The 27,521-nt window shown below is 42.7% G+C and overlaps 2 protein-coding genes across 3 annotated transcripts in view; one reads left to right on the forward strand and one right to left on the reverse strand.

Moving 5' to 3' along the window:
* Positions 1 to 1,915: 1,915 nt before the first annotated feature.
* On the reverse strand, positions 1,916 to 14,802 carry ERG28 (ergosterol biosynthesis 28 homolog). Of its 2 annotated transcripts, none has more exons than XM_012560095.2 (5): positions 14,287 to 14,802; positions 10,749 to 10,908; positions 7,852 to 7,942; positions 4,887 to 5,005; positions 1,916 to 4,753 (listed from the first exon to the last, which is right to left on the reverse strand). In XM_012560095.2, the coding sequence occupies exons 1-5, from the start codon at positions 14,428 to 14,430 to the stop codon at positions 4,674 to 4,676; spliced, it is 594 nt and encodes a 197-aa protein (XP_012415549.1). In that variant the 5' UTR covers positions 14,431 to 14,802; the 3' UTR covers positions 1,916 to 4,673. The 2 variants fall into 2 exon arrangements, with proteins under 2 accessions (XP_012415549.1, XP_004371115.1); XM_004371058.2 differs by having other exon boundaries at positions 10,749 to 10,912.
* A 201-nt stretch (positions 14,803 to 15,003) lies between these two features.
* The window catches only part of TTLL5 (tubulin tyrosine ligase like 5), a 295,735-nt gene continuing 283,217 nt past the window's right edge, over positions 15,004 to 27,521 (forward strand). The window contains 3 exon segments of the mRNA XM_023726122.1: positions 15,004 to 15,109; positions 16,183 to 16,351; positions 24,516 to 24,622. Of these exon segments, the coding sequence (XP_023581890.1) occupies positions 16,278 to 16,351; positions 24,516 to 24,622 (181 nt within the window). The 5' untranslated portion in view covers positions 15,004 to 15,109; positions 16,183 to 16,277.

The following is a 27,521-nucleotide window of genomic DNA, read 5'->3' on the forward strand; positions in this document are numbered from 1 at the left end:
GAAGACACACTTGGCAGTCTGCTTCTTAAAGGGCACAGCCTTGAAAACCCAAAGGAGCAGTTCTACTCTACACACATGGGGTCGCCATGAGTTGGAATCGACTCGATTGCCAACTAACAAGTGCCTAGGTGTATGATGGTGCTGGGGCTACTGTCTGAGTATGTTTGTGGAATCCCATATCTGGGAACTTTGGCGGCTTGATTTGGGAATGGGGAGATTCTTTTTTACAAAGAAGTCTTGCCCAGGGACTTCTGTTGTGTGTCATATAGTTACCCCTGATACCTTCATCTGGACCACTGCATTGGGAGACTCGGTCCTCAGCCTAAGTGAGGGAAATCCCAGCCAATTTACTCTAACCTTTACTGAACACTAATCTTGGTTCATTGTACCCTGAGAAATCCAAAGCTGCTTCTGGGAGATGAGAGGAAAACAGAGTAGAAAAGGTGACCCTGTGACATGGGAATTGTGAGCCTACTTGAATTAAGTATATCCCACCTCTGGATGGCGACAGTATTTGCACACCCAACCCTCTCCCCACCCCCTCCTACCAACAGTCTTCATCAGACGTTCTAAATTGAAAGGGATTCCCTGTAAACCAACTCAAGCTGACCTCTTTTCCTGCCTTGCAGGCTGTCAGCTCTACTCATGAGCTTCTGTAATTTCTCCTGAGAATAACAGGGTAGGTGACTACCTTGAACAGCTGCCATCATGACCACTATGCTGTCTTGCTGCAGCCACTACCGTGGCCTCAGCCCCTCAGGGCATCCTACGTTGGCTGCAGTGCTGGGGTGCTTGAATCACTGACTCTGAGGAGAGCCAGATTTGTGTGTATGTATATAGAACCAGGGGAACACACTCAGTGTATGTAGTAAAAGTTCACACTCTTGGTGAGGGGAATGAGTTAGGGGTAGAAGAGAGGTGGAGAGGTGTGACTTTTTGATAAGGACAATGGTGTTTACTTTTCAAACCCTTAAAATCTATTAATAAATTGTTTACCAAATCCATTGCTTTGTTTTAAAATTGTAATTTGTATTTTCTGTTTGTAATGCCAGACATTTTAAGGCAGTAAAAGATTCTTGAAGTGGTCTGCCTTGTCACTCTTTGGTCAGAGTTGGCTTTTGATAGTCCCCATGAGATTATCACACATTTCTCAGGACTAAGGTATGGGAAAGCGTTGGAGGGAGGGCTGGGAGGCCAGGGCTAGAAGAGGAGCTCCTGTGGCCTACTATAGAAGAGGGTTCTCTGTTTACATAGATGTTACTGTCCAGGTGGGTGATTTTTTTCTCTTTTAATTTTTTAATTGTACTTTAGATGAAGGTTTACAGAGCAGACTAGTTTCTCATTAAACAATTAATACACATACTGTTTTTTGCCATTGGTTGCCAACCCACAAAATGCCAGCAGTCTCCTCTTCTCAACCTTGGGGTCCCCATTACCAGCTCTCGGGTCCCCTCCTGCCTTCTTGTCCTTGCCCCAGGGCTGGTGTGCCCATTTATTTAGTCTTGTTTTGTTTTATGGGCCTGTCTAATCTTTGGCTGAAAGGTGAATCCCAGGAATGACTTCATTACTGAGCTATAAGGGTGTCAGGGGGCCATACTCTTGGGGTTTCTCCAGTCTCTGTCAGCTCAGTAAATCTGGTCTTTTTTGTGTGAGTTAGAATTTTGTTCTACATTTTTCTCCAGCCCTGCCCAGGACCCTCTATTGTGATCCCTGTCAGAGTGGTCAGTGGTGGTAGCCAGGCACCATCTACTTGTGCTGGAGTGAGTCTGGTGGAGGCTGTGGTAGTTGTGTCCATTAGTCTTCTGGACTAATCTTTCCCTTGTGTCTTTGGTTTTCTTCATTCTCCCTTGCTCCAGATGGGATGAGACTAGTGGAGTATCTTGGATGGCTGCTTACCAGCTTTTAAGACCCCAGATGCAACTCACCAAAGTAGGATGTAGAACATTTTCTTTATGCCAGTTGAGCTAGATGTTTCCTGAGACCGTGGTCCCCTGGTGCGTGATTTTTTTTAAAGACAAGGTTGTGAAAGTTAGTCTGCCTACATGGAGAACTGCAACTTCATGCCCAACGTGTGGCCCTGACCTGTTTCCATACTGCGTACACATGTGGATAGTTTACCAGCATGTGACTGCCGACGAGAGCCCACTGTTGTTTCTGACTCTGCCTCACGAGTGGGCTGAAGTGTTTGTTCTACGATCACACCAGCCACGCACTAGCTTGGTCTGGCCAAAGTCCCATAGCTCGAGCCCAGCATCTGCACTTCTGTTTTACTGTTTTTCTTCCAGTCTGTCCTACTTACTGCCACTCCTCCCTTCCCAATCACGTTCACCTTATAGCTGTTACTTGGTTGTGTTGCTGCTATCAGCTTTCTATACATTTCCTCCCAAGAGAGATGCACCATGTCTGTAGTATGCTGGCACCATATTTGCTAGCAATTCTTAGCTGGAGAGAGAGACATTATGCTTCTACTTTAAATCACCTTAAGTCACCTGGGAAGGGAGCCAAGCCTGGGCTATGAACACAACTAATATTTCAAGTGTCTGCTACATATTTTACCTACTTTATCCTTTGAGATCTTGCCTTTACTTATTTGCAATCACACTTCTATGACATATGCTTAGAACATTCAAATCATTTTATGTTTTCATTTACTCTTTTTTTCTTAAGTGACATCAGGTGGATCTACATTGAAATGTTAACTCTCTGTAGATCATTGCTATTATTAGCGTCTCCTTACAATAATTGGTGAATGAGGAAAAGACAGTTCCTACCACTGAACTATTTTTCCAGATGTAGCGTTGTGGGGCTGTGAGGCCTGGAATTCCTGCAACTGCTTTCAGCACCATGAGGGAAGCCAGTACGAGGATGAAGCCAACAGAGAGAGGAGGGCAGAGGCAAAAGAACTGGCAGCGAATTGGAGCTGAAGCCCTGATCGAACCATTCCTGAAGCCTACGATCCTTTTAACTTTACAGTTACGTACGCCAATGTTATCATTGTTTAAGGAAGTGTAAGGTACATTTTGTTCCTTTCATCTAAAAAGCCTTAACTGATACAGAATTCCCAATGCATTCAAGTATAAACTCCAAGCTTTCTTCCATGGCCTTACATGGTCCCTGCCTCCCTTTCTGACCTTATCGCCTACCTTTCATTTACCAACTCTTTACCACACTATGCAGTTACACTGATCTTATGTCTGCTCCTTGAAGACCTTCCAGTTGCTGCTCCTTCTGCCTGAAGTGCTTGCCTCGTATCTTAGGACAGCTGACTCCTGGGCATTCAGGTTTCGGCTCGCATTCCACCTCCTCAGTGGGGCCTTTCCTGATGACTCAACCTAAATTATGTACCCCCATCTTGATCACAATACCTTGTTTTCTTTAGGGTTCTCATCACTATCTGAAGTTCTTCTATCATGTAGTGACTCATTGGTTGTGTTTCCTTGACTATAATGTAAGGTTCACAGGAGCAGGGACATTGCTTGTGTCATTCACTCCTCTATCCCAAGTGTCTGACATGGAGTGAATGTGCAGTAAATATTTGTGGCAGTGATGAACTCTTGAGTCTAGAGGCTGTGTGTGAGGGCTCAGCCAGTGTGAAGGCCCTCAGGGTAGAGTCTGTAGGGCAACTGTTGACTCATGCATTATCCTTGGGGCTTAGTTATCCCCTTTTCATGGACATGTAGCTGTTTCTTCTGTCCTGCCTGGTTCAGTGCTCTGCCTCTGCTTTCACAAGAATCTGTTTCTTCCCAAGAAGAAAATGTGAAAAGTCCCAGCTGTTCAGTTGTGAACTTAGAGTCTTGAAGGTGGGCAGGGAGGAGAAAGATATGACTTCAAGAATACGAGAGAAATGAGCGAGTGACAATAAGGAGCTGGAGGCAGCCAGGTCTGCCTGGGTCTCGAGCTGTTCTATTCACTCTGGTGTACTTAATCAGTAGAAAGCTGTGAGTCTCCTAGGGCTCAGAGGAGGCAGCGGTGCTCTCTTCTTAGGGGAGGTGAAAGTACAAGGACTGATCAGAGGGTTTTTCTATTTATTACAAAATTTGTTACACAAATACAGCTGACCAGAAGGTCTAAAAACAGAGTCTTCTGACCCTGGTCCACCTGTAGATAAGGAGAGCCATGGGCCTGCTTACTCTCAGGGAAGCCCTTCTTAGAAGAGCTGCCTGTCCCTCAGATGGGGCAGAGCCTTGAGTCCAGCACAGAGAGGAGCCCACTCTGGGAGGACGACGTCTTGAAGCAGCCCTTGGTGGCAGCTGCTCTGGGAGAGGCAGCAGCTTTAAATTTCCCCATTCACATGTTCCCACCACCCAAGCAAATCAAGGGACAAAAATGAAAGGGAAAAAGCAGAAGGCTGGAAGGGAGCCTGGAAGAGGTTGCAACTATAAGGGTGGGGGAAGGTTGCACAGTGGGCTTCTGAGATGCTGGCAATTTCCTGACCTGGAGTTACAGGGTTCACTTTAAAATTTTTCTTTGAATTGTACATACATGTTATGCACTTTTTTTGTGTGTATGTTATATCTTAAAATTTTTCAAAATGTAGAAAAAAACTTAAAAGGCTAGAAGTGGATAAACAGGCTAATGGATCAGAAAAGAAAAAATTGAAGAGCAAAGAAAATAAAGGAAGAGGACAGCAAAAGGTGGAAGACGATGAAGTCGCGGAGGTGGTGGTATTGGCCTCAATTTCTCTTCTTCTGTCTCGATACTGGTTCTGCTTCCAGGTACTGGAGCCCAACCAGCATGCCCAGGACAGAGAAACCTTAAATACAGAGCAAAGGTTAGTGGTCGACATCAACATGGCACCTTTCTTCTCTTTCTTGCACAGCCACTCTCCAGCACCAGCCCTAGTGCTGGGAGTTCCTGTGGGTGGGGTAGGGTGGGTGGGTGCTTACTTGCCACCATCAGGGGTGCCAGGACGCCAACCGTGGGAGCTGCTGTCCCATATACAAACAGCTCAGAGAGGAAATGCCCCAGGGCGAGAAGGAAGGTCCAGAGTGTGATGTGGTAGAGCCTACAAGGGAGCAGACAGAAATGGGAGCTGAAGTTCTGCCTTGTGCAGCACAGAACAGGAAAAGTGTCCATCAGACTTGATACAAATAAGTCCCAAAGAAAAAGGAGACTTGTTCCTGAGAAAGACCTGGTTATTTGATCGTATCTATTCCCATCTAGAGCAAGACTGAGGAGTCCCTGGGTGGGGGAAACCATTAAGCACTTGACTACTAGTCAAAAGGTTGGCAGTTCCAACCTACCCAGAGGCACCTCAGAAGGCAGGTCTGGTGATCTGCTTCCGAAAGGCCACAGCCTTGAAAACTCTATGGTGCAGTTCCACTCTGCATACGTGGGGTTGCCATGAGTTGGAATCGACTCAACTGGCAGCTAACAACAACAGGGCAAAATTGAAGGTTTCAGTCTGCTAAACCGAGAGGATGACCCAGGCATCCAGGGTAGATCTCCAAGTATGAGCAAGGTGGAGAGCCCAGCTATAGCACAGCAGAGTCTGGATTATGGCAATCTCAGGGGGAGTGGACAATTTTGGATCGATCATGCTTACATTTGCTTCTTTTCCAAACTGGCTGACTCTGCAGCCAAAGCCCACCTGGCCGGTGCTTGGCTGTTGGCTTCTCAGTGCTTGTATGACGGATGTCATAGAACGAAGGGCCTGAATGGGGACAGAGCAGCAAGGAACTTCTGGGGCTTTTAGATGCTCTTGCAACAATACCGCCTGGTTATGTTGTGACTTAGTCTGGGAAGGTGGTCAGATGGAGGACGTGGAGACAACTTCATGGGAAGACAATCTGTACCTCAGCTTTGACAGTGAGGTGGACAAGAGATGGGCTACAAGATGATCGAGCACTTGGATTGCTGATATCTTTTTTTTTTTAGAACTATGTATTTTTTACAAATTATGAAACATTTCAAATATACAAAAATTTACAGGCAACAGAATAATATAATGAACCTCTATGTAGTCAATACCCAGCTCCACCATGTCTTAACATTTTGACCATATTTGCTTCAGATACATTTTTCTAAGAAATAAAATACAAAGAACAGTTATAACATCCTGTGTATCCCCACCCTGATCCAATTCTCCTCTCCCCCTCCCCAGATGTAAACAATATCTTAAATTTGATTTTTGTCATTCCTGTGTATGTTTCCAAGGAGCCCTGGCGGCACACTGGTTAGGCGTTCAGCTGCTAACCAAAAGGTCAACGGTTCAAACTCACCAGTTGCTCATGGGAGAAAGATGTGGCAATCTGCTTCTGTAAAGATCACTGCCTAGGAAACCCTATGGGGCAGTTCTATTGTCCCATAGGGCCGCTATGAGTCGGAATCGACTCGATGGCCAGGGGTTGGGTGCGTGTTTTCATATACTTGGTAAATCTGTATGCATGGGTGTTGATTTTGAGTTTCCAGTTAGGGAGGGAACAGGATCAGAGTGCACATCAGAAGTACACAGATCAAAGTCCTAGGGTAGCAGAGAGCTGGAAACACGGAAGTCAGCGTTTGCAGCTGTCTTGGGAGAGGGGAAAAGTGAATGCGTAATAGGGGTACAGATATGTCTGAGTTGTCGTTGCTCACTCCAAAATCACAACAAACAAGATACAGCCCTTACACCTATCAGCAATTCTTCGTCACAGCAAAGACCTTTAAAATGACCATTCAGTGCCCCTCCCTTCCAGTCACCCTGAGAGGTAGAATGGATATACTAGTCTCATTTTATAGATGAAGAAACGATAGGTGTAGGAAAGGCAAATAACAAATTTGCTGCCACAAAACTAGTTACCAATAGAACTGAGACTAGAACCCATTTTCTTGTTTTCATTCTTGCTCCCAGGCTGTTTCCATGAAACCACATGGCTTCCAAAAATACATGTCAATCTAGGACAAGTAAACCAGTTTCAAGTTCAAAGAAAAAAACACTTTAAAATAAAGTTGGAGAGATCGCAGGCCCAATGGTCCTGCCTCAAATCCCACTTGAGTCAGTCTTCCTCAGTTTAAATTAATTGGGTCTCTAGTATTTGTATTTGCAAAATGAGGAATGATAATACTACCTCCTAGGGCTTAATCAAGGTCATGTAGGTGAAACTCCCGGCATAAGAGGGGCTCCATAAATATTATTACCTCCTCCCCTCCCCAGATGCTGAGACCTTGGATAAAACATATGTATTTCAGTGTGAAGCTGGTGTTCTGATAGCCTCACTCACTGACCTGAGCAAATGTTTCAACCTTGTGACGGTAACTGTCATGAAGAAAGCTTGAGCTCCCTCCAGTGGCCAGAGCCAGTATCTAGACCGTTATCTAGACCAGAGCCTATGACTGCTTGTAACTGTTCTGCACTAGTCTGAGTGAGTACCCTAGAGAGGGTAGAATACAGAAGCCCTGGGTTCTCTTTCATCCCCAGCTACCGATTCTGCATGAGCATACAAGACTTTACTTGTGGGCCTCTCTTTTCCATGGATCATAATTTCTGTTCATTCCTGCTTCCTAAGGAGGAATGTGAGAAAATAAGGTGTGTGGGCGGCTGCTCTACAAAGAGCATACCACTCTACTTCTTTAGTAGGATAAAGGCTGATTCTTTAGTAAAGAGGTATAGGGGTATGGTCAGGCCACTGGATAATGACACTGCCAGTTTGCTATGTCAGTTCCAAAGACACTTCAGACTTTAAAAGAAGATCTGTTAGGCCTATTATGTCTTTTAGGCTTGGAAGAAGTGGAACTTATTAACCTCCTATTATCCACATTCTAGGCTATGTTCAAAATGATTAATGGGTCACCAAGGGGATGGGGCCATGGGTATGCCTAGCACCTGCTTTCCAAAAAAAGAATGCTAAAGCTCTTCCTTCCCTTACATACGTCTTGTTGTGGATGTCGATGGCACAGAGGCAGCGAATCACTGATGAGAGCAGTGTCCAGATCCCAAAGGTCCGAGCTTGGAGGCCATTCACTGTGTAGCAGAAAAAGCAAGTGATGAGAAGGGGAGGGTTCGGGTTCCCTCCAGGATCCTCCTACTTCATTGGTGGTCATGGCTGGTGGGGAGCTGGGCCTGAACCCCCTGTGGCTCGGAGGCTCTGGTGCTGCACATGGGAACTAGAAGGAATGGAAGGAATTCCAGAATGAGAATCGCTCAGCTGCTCTTCAAACATCTGCAGTTAGGGAAAGAGTTCTAAAAGTAGAAACCTAACAAACAGCCCACTTAGACAAAGAGTCCTGGATTTAGTAGTTTTTCCCCTCTGCTGCTGGAAGCCAGTCTGGTTTTGGTGTAGCCCAGAGTCTGCTTTAGGACGGTCTACGGGGAATGGTGCAGAGGCTGGTCTGCCAATACGAGATGCCTAGGAGGCGAGCAGACTTTCAAGGCTGATCTGGGAAAGAACTCAGAGATACTGGGGCCAATCTAGATGCCCACATCTGGCCTTTAAGAGATCTAAGTCTCCTGAATCCAGATCTACATGATTTGAACAAAGCTTAAGCCAGACTGGCTTCCTGTGCACACGGCAGTGGAACAAAGCGCTGTTTTTCTGGTGTCTGCCTGGGACACCTTGCTCTTGGTGGGTTGGTTCTGACACTGCTGTATTAAATACCTTATCCTGAAGGTATGGATCATATTCTACCGTAACAGTGGTTCTTAACCCTGGGTTGTATATTGGAATCAGAAACTGAAGGAATTTTATAAAATTACCAAGACCTGGGTATCAGACCAATTAAATCATACTCTTTTGAGGTAGGCCCTGGGCACAAATATTTTCTAAAATTCCCTGCCTGGGTGATTTAAATGTATAGCCATTGATCTAAGGCATCCAGCAGCTCAGGAATGCCAAAACAATGAAAGCAAATATACCTCCCTTTGCTGGTCTCCCATGCAAGAGAAACTTCCAGGGACAAGACTGGAACTGAAAAGTCTACTAATATTTACCTGGGCTTTAAGGACTTGCCAACCTTTGGAAAACCAGATAGCTATGCCAAACTCACAACCCTGAAGACCTTTAGGTGATAGTAAGGTGAGAAAAATTCCATATGCTAAGCAGATATCTAGCTGTTATCCCTGGAGGGCCTCGTTCTTTATAAACCAATTTATCTTTTCTGATGAAAAGACAGGACATTTCTCTAGTTAGTGAGATACCGAAGTGGTGTATTTCACCAACCCTAACCAGATTCCCACCCAGAGGCGCCTTGGAAGACAGGCCTGGCAATCTGCATTCAAAAGGTCATAGCCTTGAAAATGCTATGAAGCAGTTCTACTCTGCAGGCATGGGGTTGCCATGAGTTGGAATCAACTTGACGGCAACTAACAACAACCAGATTGTGCATCAGCTGAAATTCTACAGATACTCCAGAACACCGCTGTGATCAGCTGAGTACCACGACAGCCACTCGATCATGAGGGAGAAGGCCATCTCCACTCCTGGGATGCACACCTGCTCAGCTCTGTGCCTTTCAGCAAATCATGAGACTTCTGGGCTTTCTGTCTCAACTTTAAAACCCAAGGCTAGACCAAAACCCATTGCCGTCAAGTCGATTCAGACTCATAGCGGCCCTATAGGACAGAGCAGAACTGCCCCATAGAGTTTCCAAGGACTGCCTGGTGGATTCGAACTGCTGACCTTTTGGTTAGCAGCCATAGCACTTACCATACACCACGAGGATTTCCAAAGAGCCTCTAACGTTCTGTGAATCTGTACAGAGCTCCTGAGTGATTTTAGGGCAGCATTTTGAGGATGAGAAAATGGAATTGTCCTGCCTACTTTTCCAGGTGCTCTACCCACAGTGTATTTGAGCTTTGTTCAAAATAAGCCTTAGCCTATTTAGTTCCATTTTACACCCAGATGTTGCAGAAAAATGGGCCAGGTCAGAGCCTGAATCTGGGTTAGCTGTATATGTGACATAGAATTGTTAGCTGCTGGAAAACTATGCTGCAGGTCCAACGACCCCACACATTAGCTAAATCTGAAAACACCCTCAGCAGAGAGGCTAGGGAGCCAGCAAAGCCCACCATGGACCTTCTCCTGAAGTTTCATTTGGGGGAATCAACTTAGAAGCAGGGATTTTGAGTATATTCTCATGGAGTGTGTCACAGTTTGGGATGACCTGGGATTAGTAGCTCTCCATCTGTAACATGGAATATACACCACGTGTCCACAACCTGATTTCTGAAGAGGGCTATCTGAAGAGATTATATGAAAAGCTTCTTTACGGCTTTCCAGTGAGGTATCAGGGCCCTGGTGGCACAGTGGTTAAAAGCTTGGCTACTAACCAAAAGGCTGGCAGTTCAAATCCACCAGCCGCTCCTTGGAAACCCTACAGGGCAGTACTACTCTGTCCTATAGGGTCACTATGAGTCAGAATCAATTCGACGGCAACCGGTTTGGTTTGGTATTTTGGTTTAGTGAAGTACCACAGTGTCACCAATTAACTATATTTCCTTACTTGCTCTTATAATACTTTTTGTACAGACGAATTGCTCAGGGTGGTGTAAACTGAATGAAAAGGCATCAGAGTAGCTTAGGGAAAAAGGGTCAAGTGCTATCCGCAAGGTCTATTACTCCAGTGTTTCCCAAAGGCTAGATTAGGCAGCATCAGAATCACCCGGGAAATTTTTAAAAATAGATTCTTGGGCCCCAGTCGGGGTGAGGGGTTCAGTAAATAGATTTAGAGGGGGAAATGACACCTGTGCTTTTTGTTTGTTTCCTAGGTTATTCTGATATACAGCCTGGTTTGGCCACTCCTGCAAAGGATGCAGTTCTTTGACTTCTTACCGAGGTCTGGCTTGCCAGTGTAGAGCTTTTCATAGAGAAAGGTGTGGTCTCGGAAGCTCTGCAGCGTGTTCCCCATGGCTATGATGGCCACCATAACCAGCCAGCTTCGCAACACATTCAGGAAACGGCTCATGACTCTCCTCAACTCTGAGAGGGCTTTCTGACTTGAAAACAGAGGCAGAGGACATGAGACAACGAGGTCAGTCTACTCAACCATAAGCTCTCTCAGCCCCGTGATTAACCTGTGTCCCACTCATGAGGGCTATACTAAGCGCAGTTGTTCAATCACTTAACTTCCTCTCCAAGTCCCTTAGGCTCATCCACTCCTAGTTTCTAAACCAGCAACTCTTACTTCACAGGGCCAGCATGCTGCCTTGGAATATTCATTCTACACCAAAGTGCGCTGACCTTTACCCAAAGTGATAAGGGCTAAATAATACAGTGGGTGGAAATGACAAACTAAAGGGAAAAAAATAGAAGAAAGGGAAAAGAAGAAAAGGAGGTGAATAAGTGTCCTTATAAAGTAATAAGGTAGATTTCTGTGTAAGGCTTATTATAGAAATTGGTCTCAATATTTAGTCATACAAATAGTGATGAATGAACAGTCTAACTTGCAATAAATGGTACAGTACTTATCTCTGGATAAGCAATTTCTCCAAAATAGTACCCCAAATCAGAACTCCTTGTCTTGGCTGGAATCAGTCCTCCTACAGATTTGCTTTTAGCTTGTTTTTTCATGTCTTTCTTTTGTAATGTAAGTAGCTCAAAGGTGATCATAAATCTACTAACAGATACCTGCCTGGCTATCGATGACAGATCCTTCCAAGCCTATACAACATCTGAATGGAACCTATGGTGTGAGGTAAATATTTGCATCCTGAGGTTTTTCTCCACTCTGATTCTCAGGTACACTGTTCCATAAACTAGAACAGTCTAAAAGGTAAAAATAAACAAACTGCTGCAACTTGAGAACTAGGGAGAAAATTTTATGGAGAAGGAATCAGCAATCTTGATGTCAGGCTGCAAGAGAAATTATAATGGTTAACAGTTATTGGACACTTGCTATGTGCCATGCACTGTGCCAAGCACCTAACATCTATCTCATTTAATCCTTACAACAAGGTTGGTAGGCGTTATTAATATTTCCACTTTACAGATCGCGGTTAGCACATAGAAGTTAAGTGATTTGCCTGAGGTCACACAGCAAATATATGACAGAGCTGGGATACAAACTATGGTTTGTCAGGCTCTACTTTGCAATTCCAGAACGCTTAATTGTGCTCATGACGAACCTGTACACAGACCAAGAGGCACTCATTCGAAGAGAACAAGGCGTTACTGAGTAGTTTAAAATCAGGAAAGGTGTGTATCAGGGTTGTATTTTTTCACCATACTTATTCAATCTGTATGCCAAGCAAATAATCCGAGAAGCTGGACTATATGAAGAACGTGGCATTAGGACTGGAGGAAGATTCATTAACAACCTGTGATATGCAGATGACACAACCATGCTTGCCGAATGTGAAGAGGACTTGAAGCACTTACTGATGAAGATCAAAGACTACAACCTTCAGTATGGATTACACTTCAACATAAAGAAAACAAAAATCCTCACAACTGGACCAATAAGTAACATCATGATAAACGGAGAAAAGATTGAAGTTGTCAAGTCGTTCATTTTACTTGGATCCACAATCAACACCCAAGGAAGCAGCAGTCAAGAAATCAAATGATGATGTATTGCACTGGGCAAATCTGCTGCAAAAGACCTCTTTCAAGTGTTAAAAAGCAAAGATGTCACCTTGAAGACTATGGTGCACCTGACCCAAGTCATGGTGTTTTCAATCGCCTCATACACATGTGAAAGCTGGATGATGAATAAGGAAGACCAAAGAAGAATTGACGCCTTTGAACTGTGGTGTTGGCGAAGAACACTGAATATACCATGGACTGCCAAAGAACAAACAAATCTGAGTTGGAAGAAGTACAGCCAGAATGCTCGTTAGAAGGGAGGATGGCAAGACGTCATCTCATGTACTTTGGACATGTTATCAGGAGGGATCAATCCCTGGAGAAGGACATCACGCTTGGTAAAGTAGAGGGTTAGCAAAAAAGAAGAAAGCCCTCAACAAGATGGACTGACCCAGTGGCTGCAATGATGGGCTCAAACATCGCAATGATTTTGAGGATGGCACCAGAATGGGCAGTATTTCATTCTGTTGTACATAGGGTCACTATCAGTTGGAACTGACTTGATGGCACCTAAGAACAACTTTTCAATACTGTCTCACTGTTGGAGGATATTTTGATCAAGTTCCCATTTTTGAGGAAGACAAACATACCATATCCATATCCTTCTACAGGTTGTATAGAAAATACAATTAGGCTATATACTTTTTTTTTTTAAAAAGCGTCTATCAGTTCTTGTTGAGTATTGATTTCAAGTACCTTAATTTAAATCAAACCGATAGGGATGAAGAATCTAATAATGAAACTGTCTCTTCCCATTTGCATGTTTTTTGGTCTAAGGCTTCTCTGTTGACAGGTTAACTTCTTGGGCCTAAAGTGGTAATAATCAGGCTTCCTTTGTCACTCAGCATGGTCTTATACAACCCAGCTGAGATAGACATTAAAGTCAGCAATGGACCAAGACAGTAAGAAGCAGTAAAAAACAAAAACAAAAACAAAAGTTCTAGAGGAGGAAGGGGAGCTGATGAACCCCTCAGGGAAAAGTGAATCACAAAGTGAGTGGACTTTGTCCAAGTCCAGAGAGAATAGGGCTCAACTGGACATCATAGGCAGTGATAGCCTGGGCCAAGATCCCCCCACTCTCCTTATTTTCCCACTCTCCCTCAGAAGACTCAGCTGCTCTCCCCCCAGGTCAGAAAAAGCTGCATGGAAGGCCTCCCTTTTCAGCACAACTAATGCTTTCCACTTGACAGAAGCTCTTAGAAATCCTGACAGACAACTGATGGGGGCAGAGCCTGGGCATACTTCTGAACTGATCCATCAACCTCTCAAGCTCATGCCCCTAAAGCTTTAGGGCCTCCTAGACTATCAAACATCTATTCCCAAATTCTGCCCTGCCGTAGCAAAGGTATGGTGTTAAAACTTAGATTCGGGAGCAAGGAGTTCCATCTTGGTCCTACCTTTTAGTAGCTGTATGACTCTGGGCAAGTCATTTACACTCTTCAGCCTCAGTTTCCTCACTTGCAAAATGGAGAGACGAATATCTACCTCAAGGGTTATTATGAGAATTACATGAGAAAGTGAAGGCTCCTTGCGAAGTGTTAAGCTCATTGTGGCCGCTCATTCGTTCATCCATTCATTCGTCCTCTGAACCTACCAAGCCTTCTCCAGCCTCGTAGCTCCCCCTTCCCATCGTCTTTGGAGCTCTTTTCCCCGCAAAATGTTGCCTTCCAGGTACCTTCCCTTCCATCCCACCCCCATTTTTCCAGACTCTCAGGATCCTTTCAAACAGATGCCACACAGACACCTACATCCTTATCCTCCTTCTTCTCATTCATAATCTCATTACCTGGCGACCGGACTCCCAGGACAGCAACAGCAGCAGCAGCAGCAGCAAAGAAGATCCCCCAGGACAGCTCCAGCCTGGAGTCCAGCTGAGCCATTTGTCCTCGCCCCCACCCTCAGCCTGGCTCCCGGATTGGGTCGTTTCCATCAGTTCTCGCTTTGATTGGCTGTGCCAGCTCTGCGCCGAGCAGGAGATGGGGAGTGAACCCCCTTTACTGCCAATCAGCGGTTGCCGCTGTCCGAGCCTTAACCTGGGTACGCCGCTCACGCATTGAATTCGCCTGTTGAGAGTGGCGTAAGGACTCAGGGTCTGGAGCCAACCCTGTAGGGGCGGAGGAAAAGAAAGCGAAAAAAAGAAGCCAAACCCCTCTCCTGCGCCGCTGAAGGCAGGGCTCTGCGACCGCGCTGAGCGGCGGTGACGACATTTGTCTGCGACCAAAGCGGAGCGTTGTCAGCGCCGGGTGGCGGGCGCCTGCGCAGTGGCTCCGAGCGGGCGGTTGCTTGTTGGTTGTTGTAGTAACCGGGGAAGCAGCCGTCTGCGGCGGCCGTGAGTCCGGCAGGGGAAGGAGGAGGGAGGTAGGCGCAGAGCGCGATCCCCGCCTGCCCGCCCCGAGCCATGGGAAGATGAGCCAGGTAAACGCCTGCGCCGGCGCGCTCCCCTACCCGAGGGAGGTGCGCTCCCGGGTCTTGGCGGGCGCCGTCGGCTGCACTTCCCTGTCAGAGCCCGGGAGCAGCTGCTGGCTTCCGGGCGCGCCGGGCTGAATCGCTGCGGCGGAATCGCCCCTTCATTCCTGGCGGGAGCACCTGCGAACTTTCCTGGGATTAGGGTGAGCCGGGTTGAGACTGAGAGGCTAATCCCTATAGGGCGCGGACGTTCCTTGGGCGAAGGTCCTTAATCTTCTTCAGATCGTCCTGCAGTCGAGGAAAGGTTGGCAGCCCTTTCTCGCTTGGAGGTTTTGTTTTAACTTGGACTTCCCAGCATTTTGGGAATGATCGAGAAATTCCCTCGGGAATTTTCCCAAGAACGCCTTTGGGTTGTTTGTTATTGCCCATTCCGCTGAAAATCCGTAGGGTCCTTTGTCGGGCTCGGGTCCCGCCCCCCACCCCCCGCTATTTACAATCTTATGGTTTACGTGACCGTAGAGAAAAACAGGTTTGGCAAAGTTGACATCAAGTGGTTATCTCTGGGTAATGGGATTACCGTCATTTAAACATTTTCGTTTTCTGTATCTGGAATTTTTATTCCCTCCTGCAGCACCCCCCCCCCATAACGAACATTTTTCCTTTTGGAAAAATACATTAATTTAAAAATGAAGTGTTGGAAATACCCTAACTTAAATATACTCTAGTTTTTTATGAGTGGAGGGGCAGTGGTTTTATTCCTACCTCCCCTCCTCCCCCCCAGCTGTTTATATGGCTCTTGATTGAGGAGGATATATTAATCTTTTGGTTCAGTTGCTGAATTTGTTTTACTGGAAGCATGAGGGCAGTTTGATTGTGTGCTTGTCATAGAGTCTAAAGAAATATTTGTAAGGATCTTAAACTTTGAGCTGTTGCTTTTATTTTTAACACAGGTCAGATTTTAGGCAATTAACCACCTATCTCAAACGTCCCTAAAAGTTAGGCAAGTCAGTCCTTTTGGTGCATATTAGATTTAGTATGTAATAAAAAATAAGAAGCTTAAACTTAGTAACAGCTTTTCAAATACATAGAGCACAGACAGTTTGTTTGCAAAAGTCTTGATTTTTGTGGCATATGGGAGGCACTGTGATAGAAGTTAAGCTTCTAAAGGTTGGGCACCATTTAGGTATAGATTCATTTTCATTACTTGGAAGATAATCAGCAATAATCAATAAATAAACAACTGCATTGTGTTTGAGGTCAGTTGTCTTTCTTGCAGGAATCTGTGCCACCCAAATTGTGTGATCCAGTGAACCTGCAAGGAAAGGTCTCTGAGGCCCCTGTCTGCTGACTGCATGACAAACCCCAAAGGAAATGCCAGTAGTGATGGCCCGGGACCTGGAGGAAACAGCATCATCCTCAGAGGATGAGGAGGTGGTAAGCCAAGAGTAAGTAATCGCAAGCTTGCTTTTGACCCTTTGTTTGCCTTTAGGATGGAAAATGGTTTTCTTTTCCTCAAATATTCTTCTATCCAGTATTCTTCTTTTGGTATTGTTTGGCTCTGGTTTTACCTTCTTTCCATGTTCTAATTCAAGATCTTATTCGTTCTCTGTCAGCTATCAGAAGTGAGATAAGACTGTGTTTCTGGGCTCATGAGTAAACATCAGCTACGTTGTTAGTTGCTGTGAAGTCAATTCCAACTCATGGTGACCCCATGTGTTACAGAGTAGAGCTGCTCCATAGCGTTTTTTTGGCTATAATCCTTATGGAAGCAGATCACCAGGCCTTTCCTTCCAGGGTATGGCTGGATGGATTCAAACTGCCAACCTTTAGGTTAGCAGTTGAGTGCAAACCGTTTTTGCCACCTAGGGACCTTATAAATTGATGTAAAATACAGATAGTAGCTCTTGTTGAACTCTTGATCAAAGCTCCCAACATAGGAGATTTAGAAATTTTTTTTATTTTGAAGAAAAGTAGGTCTCCAAACTCTGTGACATAGGTTATTTTACGCTAATTTTTTCGAAAGCCTTCACAATGATAGAATGATGGTTATATAGAGAGGTCAGGTGATTTAACCAGGGCAACTGTGGGGCAGGACGTTATGATCCTATTGCCTGTGCTGTGTTTATTGAATCTCATTGTTTTCTTGAATTCTTTTAGGTAAAAGTCCAATTTCTTGATTTTTGGATCCTCATAATAAAAATGAATTATAGTGATAAATACAGTTGTTATAGAGGGTAAGGGCTTTAAATAATGTATCTCGTTTAATTGAACAGGTAATATTCCCACTTTATTAAGTTCAGCATCACAAATATCAAGAAACTTCTCAGGGATACATAGAAAGTAAGTGACAGATTGAGAGTCAGACCTAGTTTTTGATTTTGAAGCATTTTGTTATTTTGCCTCCCTTAACATTATTACTTGTCACTGAGACTAAGCAGAGATTCCGGCTTAAAGTTAAGATTAGTTTTTAAGATTCTCTCTGAGTCCTCTTGGATATGTTGTGTGCTGTGTAACTTGTAAATAGAGGTAATATTTCTCAAGCTATTTTGCAGGGGTGTGGTTAGGATCAAATGGATTAATTTGTATGGAATCACTTTAATTATGAAGTACCATACAAATATAAGGCATTATTCTTCTTAGTGGTTTCAGTATTGAATTGCAGGTAGACTTCTTATTACAAGGTTGAAGATCAATTATTTACTGTAATTTGGAAAAAAAATTATTGAAGCATTACTAAAGCTTTTAGGAAGGACTTCTCTTCCTTGTTAGGACATAGAAAATAATAAGAGATTTGACACTATATTTGGCTCATTCCCATTCAAGATAATTAAATGGATAATTCTCTCTGGGCCCTTTGCCTTTTTGTGACTTTTTTCTTGCTGTGTGCTGCCTGTTAACTCATTTCATGAAACTTTTAACTTCTTCTGCAAGTATCAGTTTTTCCATTTTCAAGATCTTTTTTTCTTTTTTTTAACTCCCTGACCATCTCTCTTATTAGTGGGCTTAGAGGTTGGGCCTGACAAGCATTAGGTTGAACTACGTAAAGTTGCCGTTTTGGTATGGAAAAACACTCAAATATTGGCAATTTCAAATGGTTCAACCTAATACTATAGTAGATACTTGACTGACTGAATGACTAAATGAAGGCTTTATGCCTCAGATCACCTTAGATCAGGGAATCTTAACCTTTTTTATGCCATGGATCCCTTGGAAACAGAGTAATGTTTTTAAGTGCTTAAAGTATATATCATTACAAAGAATACTAATTATATTTAAATGCAGTTATCAAAATATTTTTTAAAATCAATTAGTGATACAGGTAGTACGTGCTTTTTTATTAATCTATTAAATAGCAAGATCATTGATTTAAAATATGGGAAAATTACATTTTATTTTCTAAAGACAGCAGCTTGAAGGCTGTTTTTGCTTAGTTTGCATAAGATCATTAATCTGTGGGGTGGTCCTTGATTGACAGTTATAGGTAGGGAATAGTGGGAAGCAGCATAGACGTCTGGGCCACTAAAGTGAGATGTTACCATTTAGTGGCTGAATTATTATCAGGGGGAATGTTGCCCAGTCACTGTGCAGCCTTATCACACGAGTGTAGACAGGAAGACGGTGATTACATGTGGTCCGGTAGGGAGTCTAATAACTAACATAAATTAGAAGTAATGATAAATATGAATAATATGTTGAGATTTCTGCAACAACTGTAATATGATATAAAAATATCTGTAATTGCAGATAGATTCAAAGGCAAAAAAATGCTAATACTACTGTAGTTTGTTGCCTACATTCAGAGTTGAGAAATCCTAAATTTCTAGTGGAAGTTAGTGAAAATAAAGGTGTTATTTCTCACCTACCCAAACTCTGGGACCTTTGCTCTTCTTTTCAAACTCCTACTGTTGATATTTTTTTTTAAATTATTTTTTTGTTGTTGAAAATATGCACAGAACATACACCAATTCAACCATTTCTGCATGTACAATTCAGTGACATTGATTACATTCTTCAAGTTGTGCAACCATTCTCACCCTTCTTTTCTGAATTGTTCCTTCCCCATTAACATAGACTCACTGCCCCCTAAGTTTCTCATCTAACTTTTCCAGTTGCCTACAGTTGATTTTTGACTATCGGTTATTATGCTGTTAGCTCATGTCTTGTCTATGTTGTTGTTAGGTGCCGTTGAATCAGTTCCAACTCATAGTGACCCTATGTGTACAACAGAAAGAAACACCGCCCAGTCCTGCGCCATCCTCACAACTGTTATGCTTGAGTCCATTGTTTCAGCCACTGTGTCAGTCCATCTCATTGAGGGTCTTCCTCTTTTTCGCCGACCCTCTGCTTTACTAAGCATGATGTCCTCCAGGGACTGATGCCTCCTGATAACATGTCTAAAGTATGTGAGACGAAGTCTTGCCATCCTTGCTTCTAAGGAGCATTCTAACTATACTTCTTCCAAGACAGATTTGTTTGTTCTTTTGACAGTCCACGGTGTATTCGATATTCTTCACCAACACCATAATTCAAAGGCATTGATTCTTCTATGGTCTTCCTTATTCATTGTCCAGCTTTCACATGCGTATGAGGTGATTGAAAACACCATGGCTTGGGTCAGGTGCACCTTAGTCTTCAAGGTGACATCTTTGCTATATGACCCTTGTTTTAAATACTAGGAATCCTAAGTCAATTTTGTTTACATCTGGAGCAGTAGGCTAACATTTGATAAGTTTTAGAAGTTGTTGTTATTAGATGCCATTGAAATGGTTCCAACTCATAGTGACCCTGTGTATAACAGAACAAAACACTACCTGGTCCTGCCCCATCTTCACAATCATTGCTGTGTTTGAGTCCTTTGTTGCAGCCACTGTGTCAATCCATCTTGTTGAAGGTCTTCCTCTTTTTCGCTGACCTTCTGCTTCTCCAGGGACTGGTCCTTCCTGATAACATGTCCAAAGTATGTGAGACAAACTCTTGCCATCCTCGCTTGTAAGGAGCGTTTTGGCTGTACTTCGTCCAAGACAGATTTGTTCATTCTGGCAGTCCGTGGTATATTCAATATTCTTCACCAACATCATAATTCACATTATCAATTTTTCAGTTAGAAGTTCCAAAACTAAAACCAAACCTGTTACAGTTAAGCCAATTCCAACCCATAGCGACCCTATAGGACAGAGTAGAACTGCCCCTATAGGGTTTACAACAAAAACAACAACAACAAAAAAAACCAGACCTGTTGCTGTCGAGTCAATTCCGACTCATAGTGACCCTATAGGACAGAGTTGAACTGCCTCATAGGGTTTCCAAGGAGCGGCTGATGGATTCAGACTGTTGACCTTTTGGTTAGCAGCTGAATGCTTAACTACTGCACAGGACTCCCCATAGGATTTAGAAGGCCCTAAATCATCTTAGGATGGTGATTTGTTTCAAAGATGTATATCCACAGACATCTGTTCGTTCTGCTCAGCTGGACTGTATTAAAGTATTGATGCTTTGCAGTCATGAACTTTAAGGCTAGAAACTGAGCAGTCCTATTTTGCATGGCATTGTTTCAAATAGTAAAGGTAAAGGAACCATTTTTTGTGTATTTTGCTTGGGGATCTTAAATACAAATCTATATGTAGATGTGGAAACTTTCATGTAAACATTTGATACAGGCTTTCTTTAGTCACTGAAAAAGTAGTAACTTTAATTTCTATCATAAAATCTGGCTTTATATCAGTTAAAAAGATTGTGAACAAGTGATTATACAGTGAGTGCTACAGTAGTTCAGAGAAGAAAGGAAGCACTGTGAGCCAAGGCACTGGGGAAGGCTCCATGGAGGTGGTGAGACTTGAGCTGGGCCTTGAAGGGTGGGATTTAAAAAAAACAGAAGTGAGGAAAGCATTTATAACAGGGGAAATGGTATGAATAAACACATAGAAGCAGGAATGCAAAAGTTGCTTTACATCTTCATCTTTGAGTTATGTAGGCTGGAGCCCAGGAGTGAGTAATATATATTCCTCATGATATTGCTTCTTAAAAACTGAAGTTCTTAGGCTTTCGGTAAAGTACACTATACAACTGGTTTACTTCTGTCATTAATCAATCAAACCCTTTGTTCTTTCATGCCTAAAAATGTCGATTTTTCTTAATATATACCAGCTTCTGGTGTGAATGAAAATTTAAAGTTCCAATTATCAGTTTCAGTTGAACCTTTTCCCTTTAGCACCACCTGGTGGGAGCATGTTTATAATCACAATTTAACATCTGCCTTAAGTTTTTTTAGTTGTCCTTACTGAATTAATAATTTACTCCCTCACTTATTTTTTCACAAGGAGCCCTGGTGGCACAATAGTTAAGTGCTTGGCTGCAAACGGAAAGGCTGGCAGTTTAAACCCACCCAGTGGCTCTGTGGGAGAAAAACCTGGCGATCTGCTCCAATAAAGATTACAGCCTAGCGAACCCTATGGGGCAGTTCTGCTCTGTTACGTGGGGATGCTATGAGTTGGAACTAACTCGACAACACCCAACAACAGCATACTTTCTGATAGGTTATAAGTAAAAAGATTTCTCTGTCAGGGATTTGACTTTCTTCAGGTATTAAGAGCCTTTGCTCTTCTCAGTTGTGTATCTGCTAATTGTGTTCCTAATTCTTGTCAGGCATTTTTAACTTGTAGCAGTAATCCATTGTTTGCAAGTGCTCTTATGGCACAGTGGTGCCAGTTTGTAGCTAGTGCTAGATCGACAAGGATCTGGATAGGCTCCAAAGTTTGCATCCAAGACTTTGTAGTTTTGGCTGCTTATTTTTTCTCTCCTCTGGCTTACAAATATAGTGGAAAAATTAAAGTTGGAAGAGATCGTAGGAATCATCTGGCCCAATGCCCACATTTTACAGGTGTTTAGGATTAAAAAACAAACCACCAAAACTTCTTGCTAAAAAATGCACCCTATAAACACAATTGCTCACAAATGGGCACTAGACTCAAGTTAAAGAGCACGAACAATAAGCATCCACATTCTATTTTTAGAAAATAGAAACTGAACTAGGAATGGTGCCCACATTGCTTTTCTCACGAAAAGGTTGTTGGCAGCTCATCCTAAGTCTAAATGGTGCCTTACTTCTACAGTTGGTAGCCTGGCAGCCTGTGCATTCAAAGTGTAAATCTTTTTTTATCTTGGGTTGGGAGTGTCTGAGTTGGCCCTGAGATTTGTGGTATGGCCTTTGTTAATGGGTGTGGTCAGTGAGTTTGTAAAAGCAATGTGAATCTTGGCTAAATGGGTCTTATTCCATTTAAGGGGTTAATTAGTTTAAGTTCTGGAAGGGTTGAGTTCAAGGTGTTCAATATACAGAATATCACTGAAATGTGATTAGGGAGGCAAAGTGTGGAAAGAGCACAGACACTGAGTTTCAAATCCTAGTTCCCTTCCTTAGCCAGCTGTGTGACCTTGAGTAAGTTACTTAACTTCTCTGTGATGCCGTTTCTTCAGTTCCTAGTGTCAAGAAGATTAAGTGAGGTAACATGTGAAAGCTCTTAATTCTTGGCATATATTAGCGGCTCAATTCATGTCATTTTCTTTCCCTTTCTACCTCCCTGCCCTAAGGAGCTTGAAGATATTCCTAATCTGTGAGTAAATATCCATCTAAGTTTAAGGTGAGAGTTCCTGAGGACAGGGGCAGAGAATAAAGTCAGGAGTTCCTTTCAGCCCTATAAATTTATACTGGAAGAAAATGTACCTTGTTCCTTTTACTGTAGACTTTCTTTAAAATATGTAGTTTTAATTGAAGTACTTTTATTAATTTAGGGTTCCTGGCTCAAAATCTTAGGATGAGGCATCAAATTGACTTGAAAAAGGACTTGATATGGTCTGTTGTTGTTAGGTGCCATCGAGTTGGCTCCAACTCAAAGCCACCCCGTGTATAGTAGAAGGAAATGTTGCCCGGTCCTGTGCCATCCTCACAGTCATTGCTGTGTTTGAGCCCATTGTTGCAACCACTGCATCAATCCATCTCATTGAGGGTCTTCCTGTTTTTCGCTAGTCCTCTACTTTACCAAGCATGATGTCCTTCTCCAGAGCAATCTCTGTTGTCCCTACTGATAACATGGCCAAAGTAAGTGAGACAAAGTCTCACCATCCTTGCTTCTAAGGAGCATTCTGGCTCTACTTCCTTCAAGATAGATTTGTTCGTTCTTCTGGAAGTTCATGTTATATTCAATATTCTTCACCAATACCATTAATTCAAATGCATCAATTCCTATAGGTCCTAAAGGGGGCGTATAAATTATTGTAAATATTTAATTTAGGATTCCTTATGATGCAAGGGACTAAAACATAACTCAGATTGTCCTAAATAATAAGGGGGATTTATTAACTCATATGGATTACACCCCAACATAAAGAAAACAAAAATCCTCACAACAGGACCAATGAGCAACATCATGATAAACGGAGAAAAGATTGAAGTTGTCAAGGATTTCATTTTACTTGGATTCACAATCAATGTCCATGGAAGCAGCAGTCAGGAAATCAAAAGACGCATTGTGTTGGGCAAATCTGCTGCAAAAGACCTCTTTAAAGTGCTGGAAAGCAAAGATGTCACCTTGAAGACTAAGGTGCACCAGACCCAAGCCGTGGTATTTTCAGTTGCATCATGTGCATGCGAAAGCTGGACAATGAATAAGGAAGACCAAAGAAGAATTGATGCCTTTGAATTGTGGTGTTGGCAAAGAATATTGAATATACCATGGACGGCCAAACAAACGAACAAATCTGTCTTGGAAGAAGTACAACCAGAATGCTCCTTAGGAGGAAGGATGGCAAGACTACGTCTTACATACTCTGCACGTGTTGTCCGGAGGGATCAGTCCCTGGAGAAGGATGTCATGCTGGGTAAAGTACAGGGTCAGCAAAAAAGAGGAAGACCCTCAACAAGATGGATTGAGACAGTGGCTGAAACAATGGGCTCAAGCATAACAACGATTGTGAGCATGGTGCAGGACCGTGCAGTGTTTCGTTCTGTGGTACATAAGGTCTCTATGAGTTGGAACCCACTTGACGGCACCTAACAACAACAAGAACATTAACTCTTATACTTAGGCAAGGCTTGATTTTGCAACTCAGAGTTTGTCACCCAGGGTCTCATTTCTCTCCATCCTTCAGTCAGGCTCCCACTGACTTCCTCCTTTACCAACAGCCCCAGGCTCTCCACTTAAGGTCACAAAAGGGCTGTGGCAGTTCCAGACCTGTCATTCTACACCGTCCAGGGGAAAAGAGGCCATCTCCTGTAGTTGCCACGAGGAGAAGGAAAGCATCGCTTTCTCACAGGTCTCATGATGTCACTTCACATTCATTGGCTCCAGTTGGGTTATATGTCCACCCTTGAACCAGTCACTATACTGGGTGATAGAATGCCCTGATTGGCTGAAGCCAATCAAGTCCCATCCCTGGAGCAGGAATGGAGTTCATCTTAGGCAAACCACAAAGAATGGGAGATGAGTGGTTTTCTACAGGACATTTGGGGTTCTTGTTCCAGAAGGAGAGGGAAACTAGAAAACCATAGTGATCAGCTTCAGCAGTTAATTCAGATTTTGAGCTGTAAATTAATGAAGCTTTTTGTTACGGTTATAGGGATCATCCATGTATTACGTGGACTGGAGGCTGCAGGAGAATTCCAGTTTTGGTATTCCATGCTGAGGCTATTCTGACAAAGGACAGTAATATTCGAGTAATTGGAGGTAGGTATGACCTTCTCCCCAGAGAGCAGGACTGGATGTGCCCTCAGAGCCTTGTCTTGCAGAATCTGATATCACATACAGACAGGAAAAGAGCCATGACAATGAGAAAAATCTTTTGCTTTGTTATACTTGAAATAAGTATAATTTCTTAAATTGTCTTCTCCATATGTTTTTCCTATTTAATTATTTTTTCAAAATTATGTGTACATGCATTTATTACTTTTTTATTGTGGTAAAATATATGTAACAAAATTTACCATTTTAACCATTGTAAAATGCGCAATTCTTTGATGTTTAGTATATTCACAAGGTTGTGCACCCATCACAGCTATTTCCAAAAAGCTTTTCATCACGCCAAATAGAAACTGAGTATCCCTTAAGCGTAACTCCCATTCTCCCCCGTACCTAGTCCCTGGAAACCACTAATCTAATTTCTGTCTCTATGAATTTACCTATTCTGGATGTTTCATATAAATGGAATTGTACAATATGTGACCTTTTATGTCTGGCTTCTTTGACTTAGCATAATGTTTTCAAGGTTCATCCATGTCGTAGAAGTATTAGTACTTCATTTCTTTTTATGGCTGAATAATACTCGATTGTGTATACCACAGTTTCCACATTCTGTTTGATCACCTTTCTTTGGAATGGGCACAAATATGGATCTCTTCCAGTTGGTTGACCAGGTAGCTGTCTTCCAAATTTTTTGGCATAGATGAGTGAGCACCTCCAGTGCTGCATCCGTTTATCGAAACATTTTAGTTGGTATTCTGTCAGTTCCTGGAGCCTTGTTTTTTGCCAGTGCCGTCAGTGCAGCTTGGACTTCTTCCTATAATACCAGTAGTTCTTCATGAAGAAAACAAAAATCCTCATAGCTGGACCAGTAAGCAGCATCATGATAAATAGAGAAAATATTGAAATTGTCCAGGATTTCATTCTACTTGGATCCACAATCAATGCCCATGAAGCAGCATTCAAAAAATGAAATGATGTATTGCATTGGGCAAATCTGCTGCAAAAGACCTCTTTAAAGTGTTGAAAAGCAAAGATGTCGCTTTGAGGACTAAGGTGCGCCTGACCTAGGCCATTGTATTTCTGGTTGCCTCATACAAATGAGAAAGCAGGATAACAAGGAAGACCGAAGAAGAACTGATGTCTTTGAATTATGGTGTTGGCGAAGAATATTGAATATACCGTGGACTGCCAGAAGAACAAAAAAGTCAGTCTTGGAAGAAGTACAGCAAGAGTGCTCCTTGGAAGTGAGGATGACAAGACTTTGTCTCTTACAATTTGGACAGGTTATCAGGAGGGACCAGTTCCTGAAGCAGGACATCATGCTTGGTAAGGTAGGAGGTCAGAAAAGAAGAGGAAGACCCTGAACGAGATGGATTGACACAGTGGCTGCAACAATGGGCTCAGAGATAGCAACGATTGTGAGGATGATGCAGGACTGGGCAGTGTTTTGTTCTGTTGTACATAGGGTAGCTATGAGTTGGAACTAACTCGACAACACCTAACAGCAACAACAGGATATACCACAAACAAAATATACTACATTTTGTTTATCCATTCATCAGTTGATGTACATTTGGGCTGCTTCCACCTTTTGCTATTGTGAATGGGTGCTGCTGTGAACATTTGTATACAGGTTTTTGTTTGAACAGCTGCTTTCAATTCTTTCGTATATAAACTACGAATGGAATTGCTGGGTCCTATGGGAATTCTATCTTTAACTTTTTTGAGAAACCACCAAACTATTTTCCACAGTAGCTGTACCATTTTACATTTCCCGCCAGCAACGTATAAGGGTTCCAATTTCTCTACATCCTTGCCATCACTTGTTATTTTCTCTTTTTGTTTTTTTAGTTGTAGCCATCCTAGTGGGTGTGAAGTGCAACCTCATTGTGGTTTTGATTTCCATTTCCCTAATGACTAATGATGTTGAACATTTTTTTATGTGCTTGTTGGTCATTTATATATCTAGTTGGAGAAATGTCTATTCATATTTTTTGCCCATTTTTTAATTGGATTGTCTTTTGTTGTTGAATTGTAAGAGTTTTTTAGATACTCTGGTTGCTAGTAACTAGGCCCTTATCAGATATATGATTTGCAAATATTTTCTCCCATTCTGTGGATTTTCTTTTCGCTCCCTTGATAGTGTTCTTTGATGCACAAAAGTTAATGTTGATGAAGTCCAGTTTAGCTGTTTTTTCTTTTGTTGCTTATGCTTTTGGTATCATTCCTAAGAAGCCATTGCAAAATCCAGGGTGTGGAAGATTTACACCTATGTTTTCTTCTAATAATTTTTTAATGCTAACTGTTTTTCTTCCTTTTCTAGATTTTATTTATTTTGTTGTCGTTATTGAGAAAATACACAGCAAAACATACACCAATTCAAGTTTCTGCATGTACAGTTTAGTGACATTGATTACATTCTTTGAGTTGTGCAACCATTCTCACCCTCCTTTTCTAAGTTGTTCCTCCCTCATTAACAAACTCACTGCCCCCTAGGTTCCTATCGAATCTTTAGAGTTGCTGATGTCAATTTGATCCCACATAGATAGTTCTTAAAAGAGCATATTGCTCAAGGCAGACCTTTCAATTCTATTCCGTTAATCTATATGTTTATCCTTATGCCAGTACCACACTGTTTTGGTTACCATACCTTTGTGATAAGATTTGATGTAGGGAAATGTAAGTCCTCCCACTTTGTTCTTTTTTAAGATTGTTTTGGCTACTTAGGGTCCCTTGAAATTCCATATGAATTTTAGGGTCAGATTTTCCATTTCTGGAAGAAAGGCCTTTGGGATTTTGATAGGGATGTCATTGAAGCTATAGATTGTTTGGGATTTATTGCCATATTAACAATCTGAGTCTTCCAATCCATGAACACAGCATG

Source organism: Trichechus manatus, unplaced genomic scaffold (assembly GCF_000243295.1).
Source record: "Trichechus manatus latirostris isolate Lorelei unplaced genomic scaffold, TriManLat1.0 scaffold00010, whole genome shotgun sequence".
Taxonomy (NCBI): Eukaryota; Metazoa; Chordata; class Mammalia; order Sirenia; family Trichechidae; genus Trichechus; species Trichechus manatus.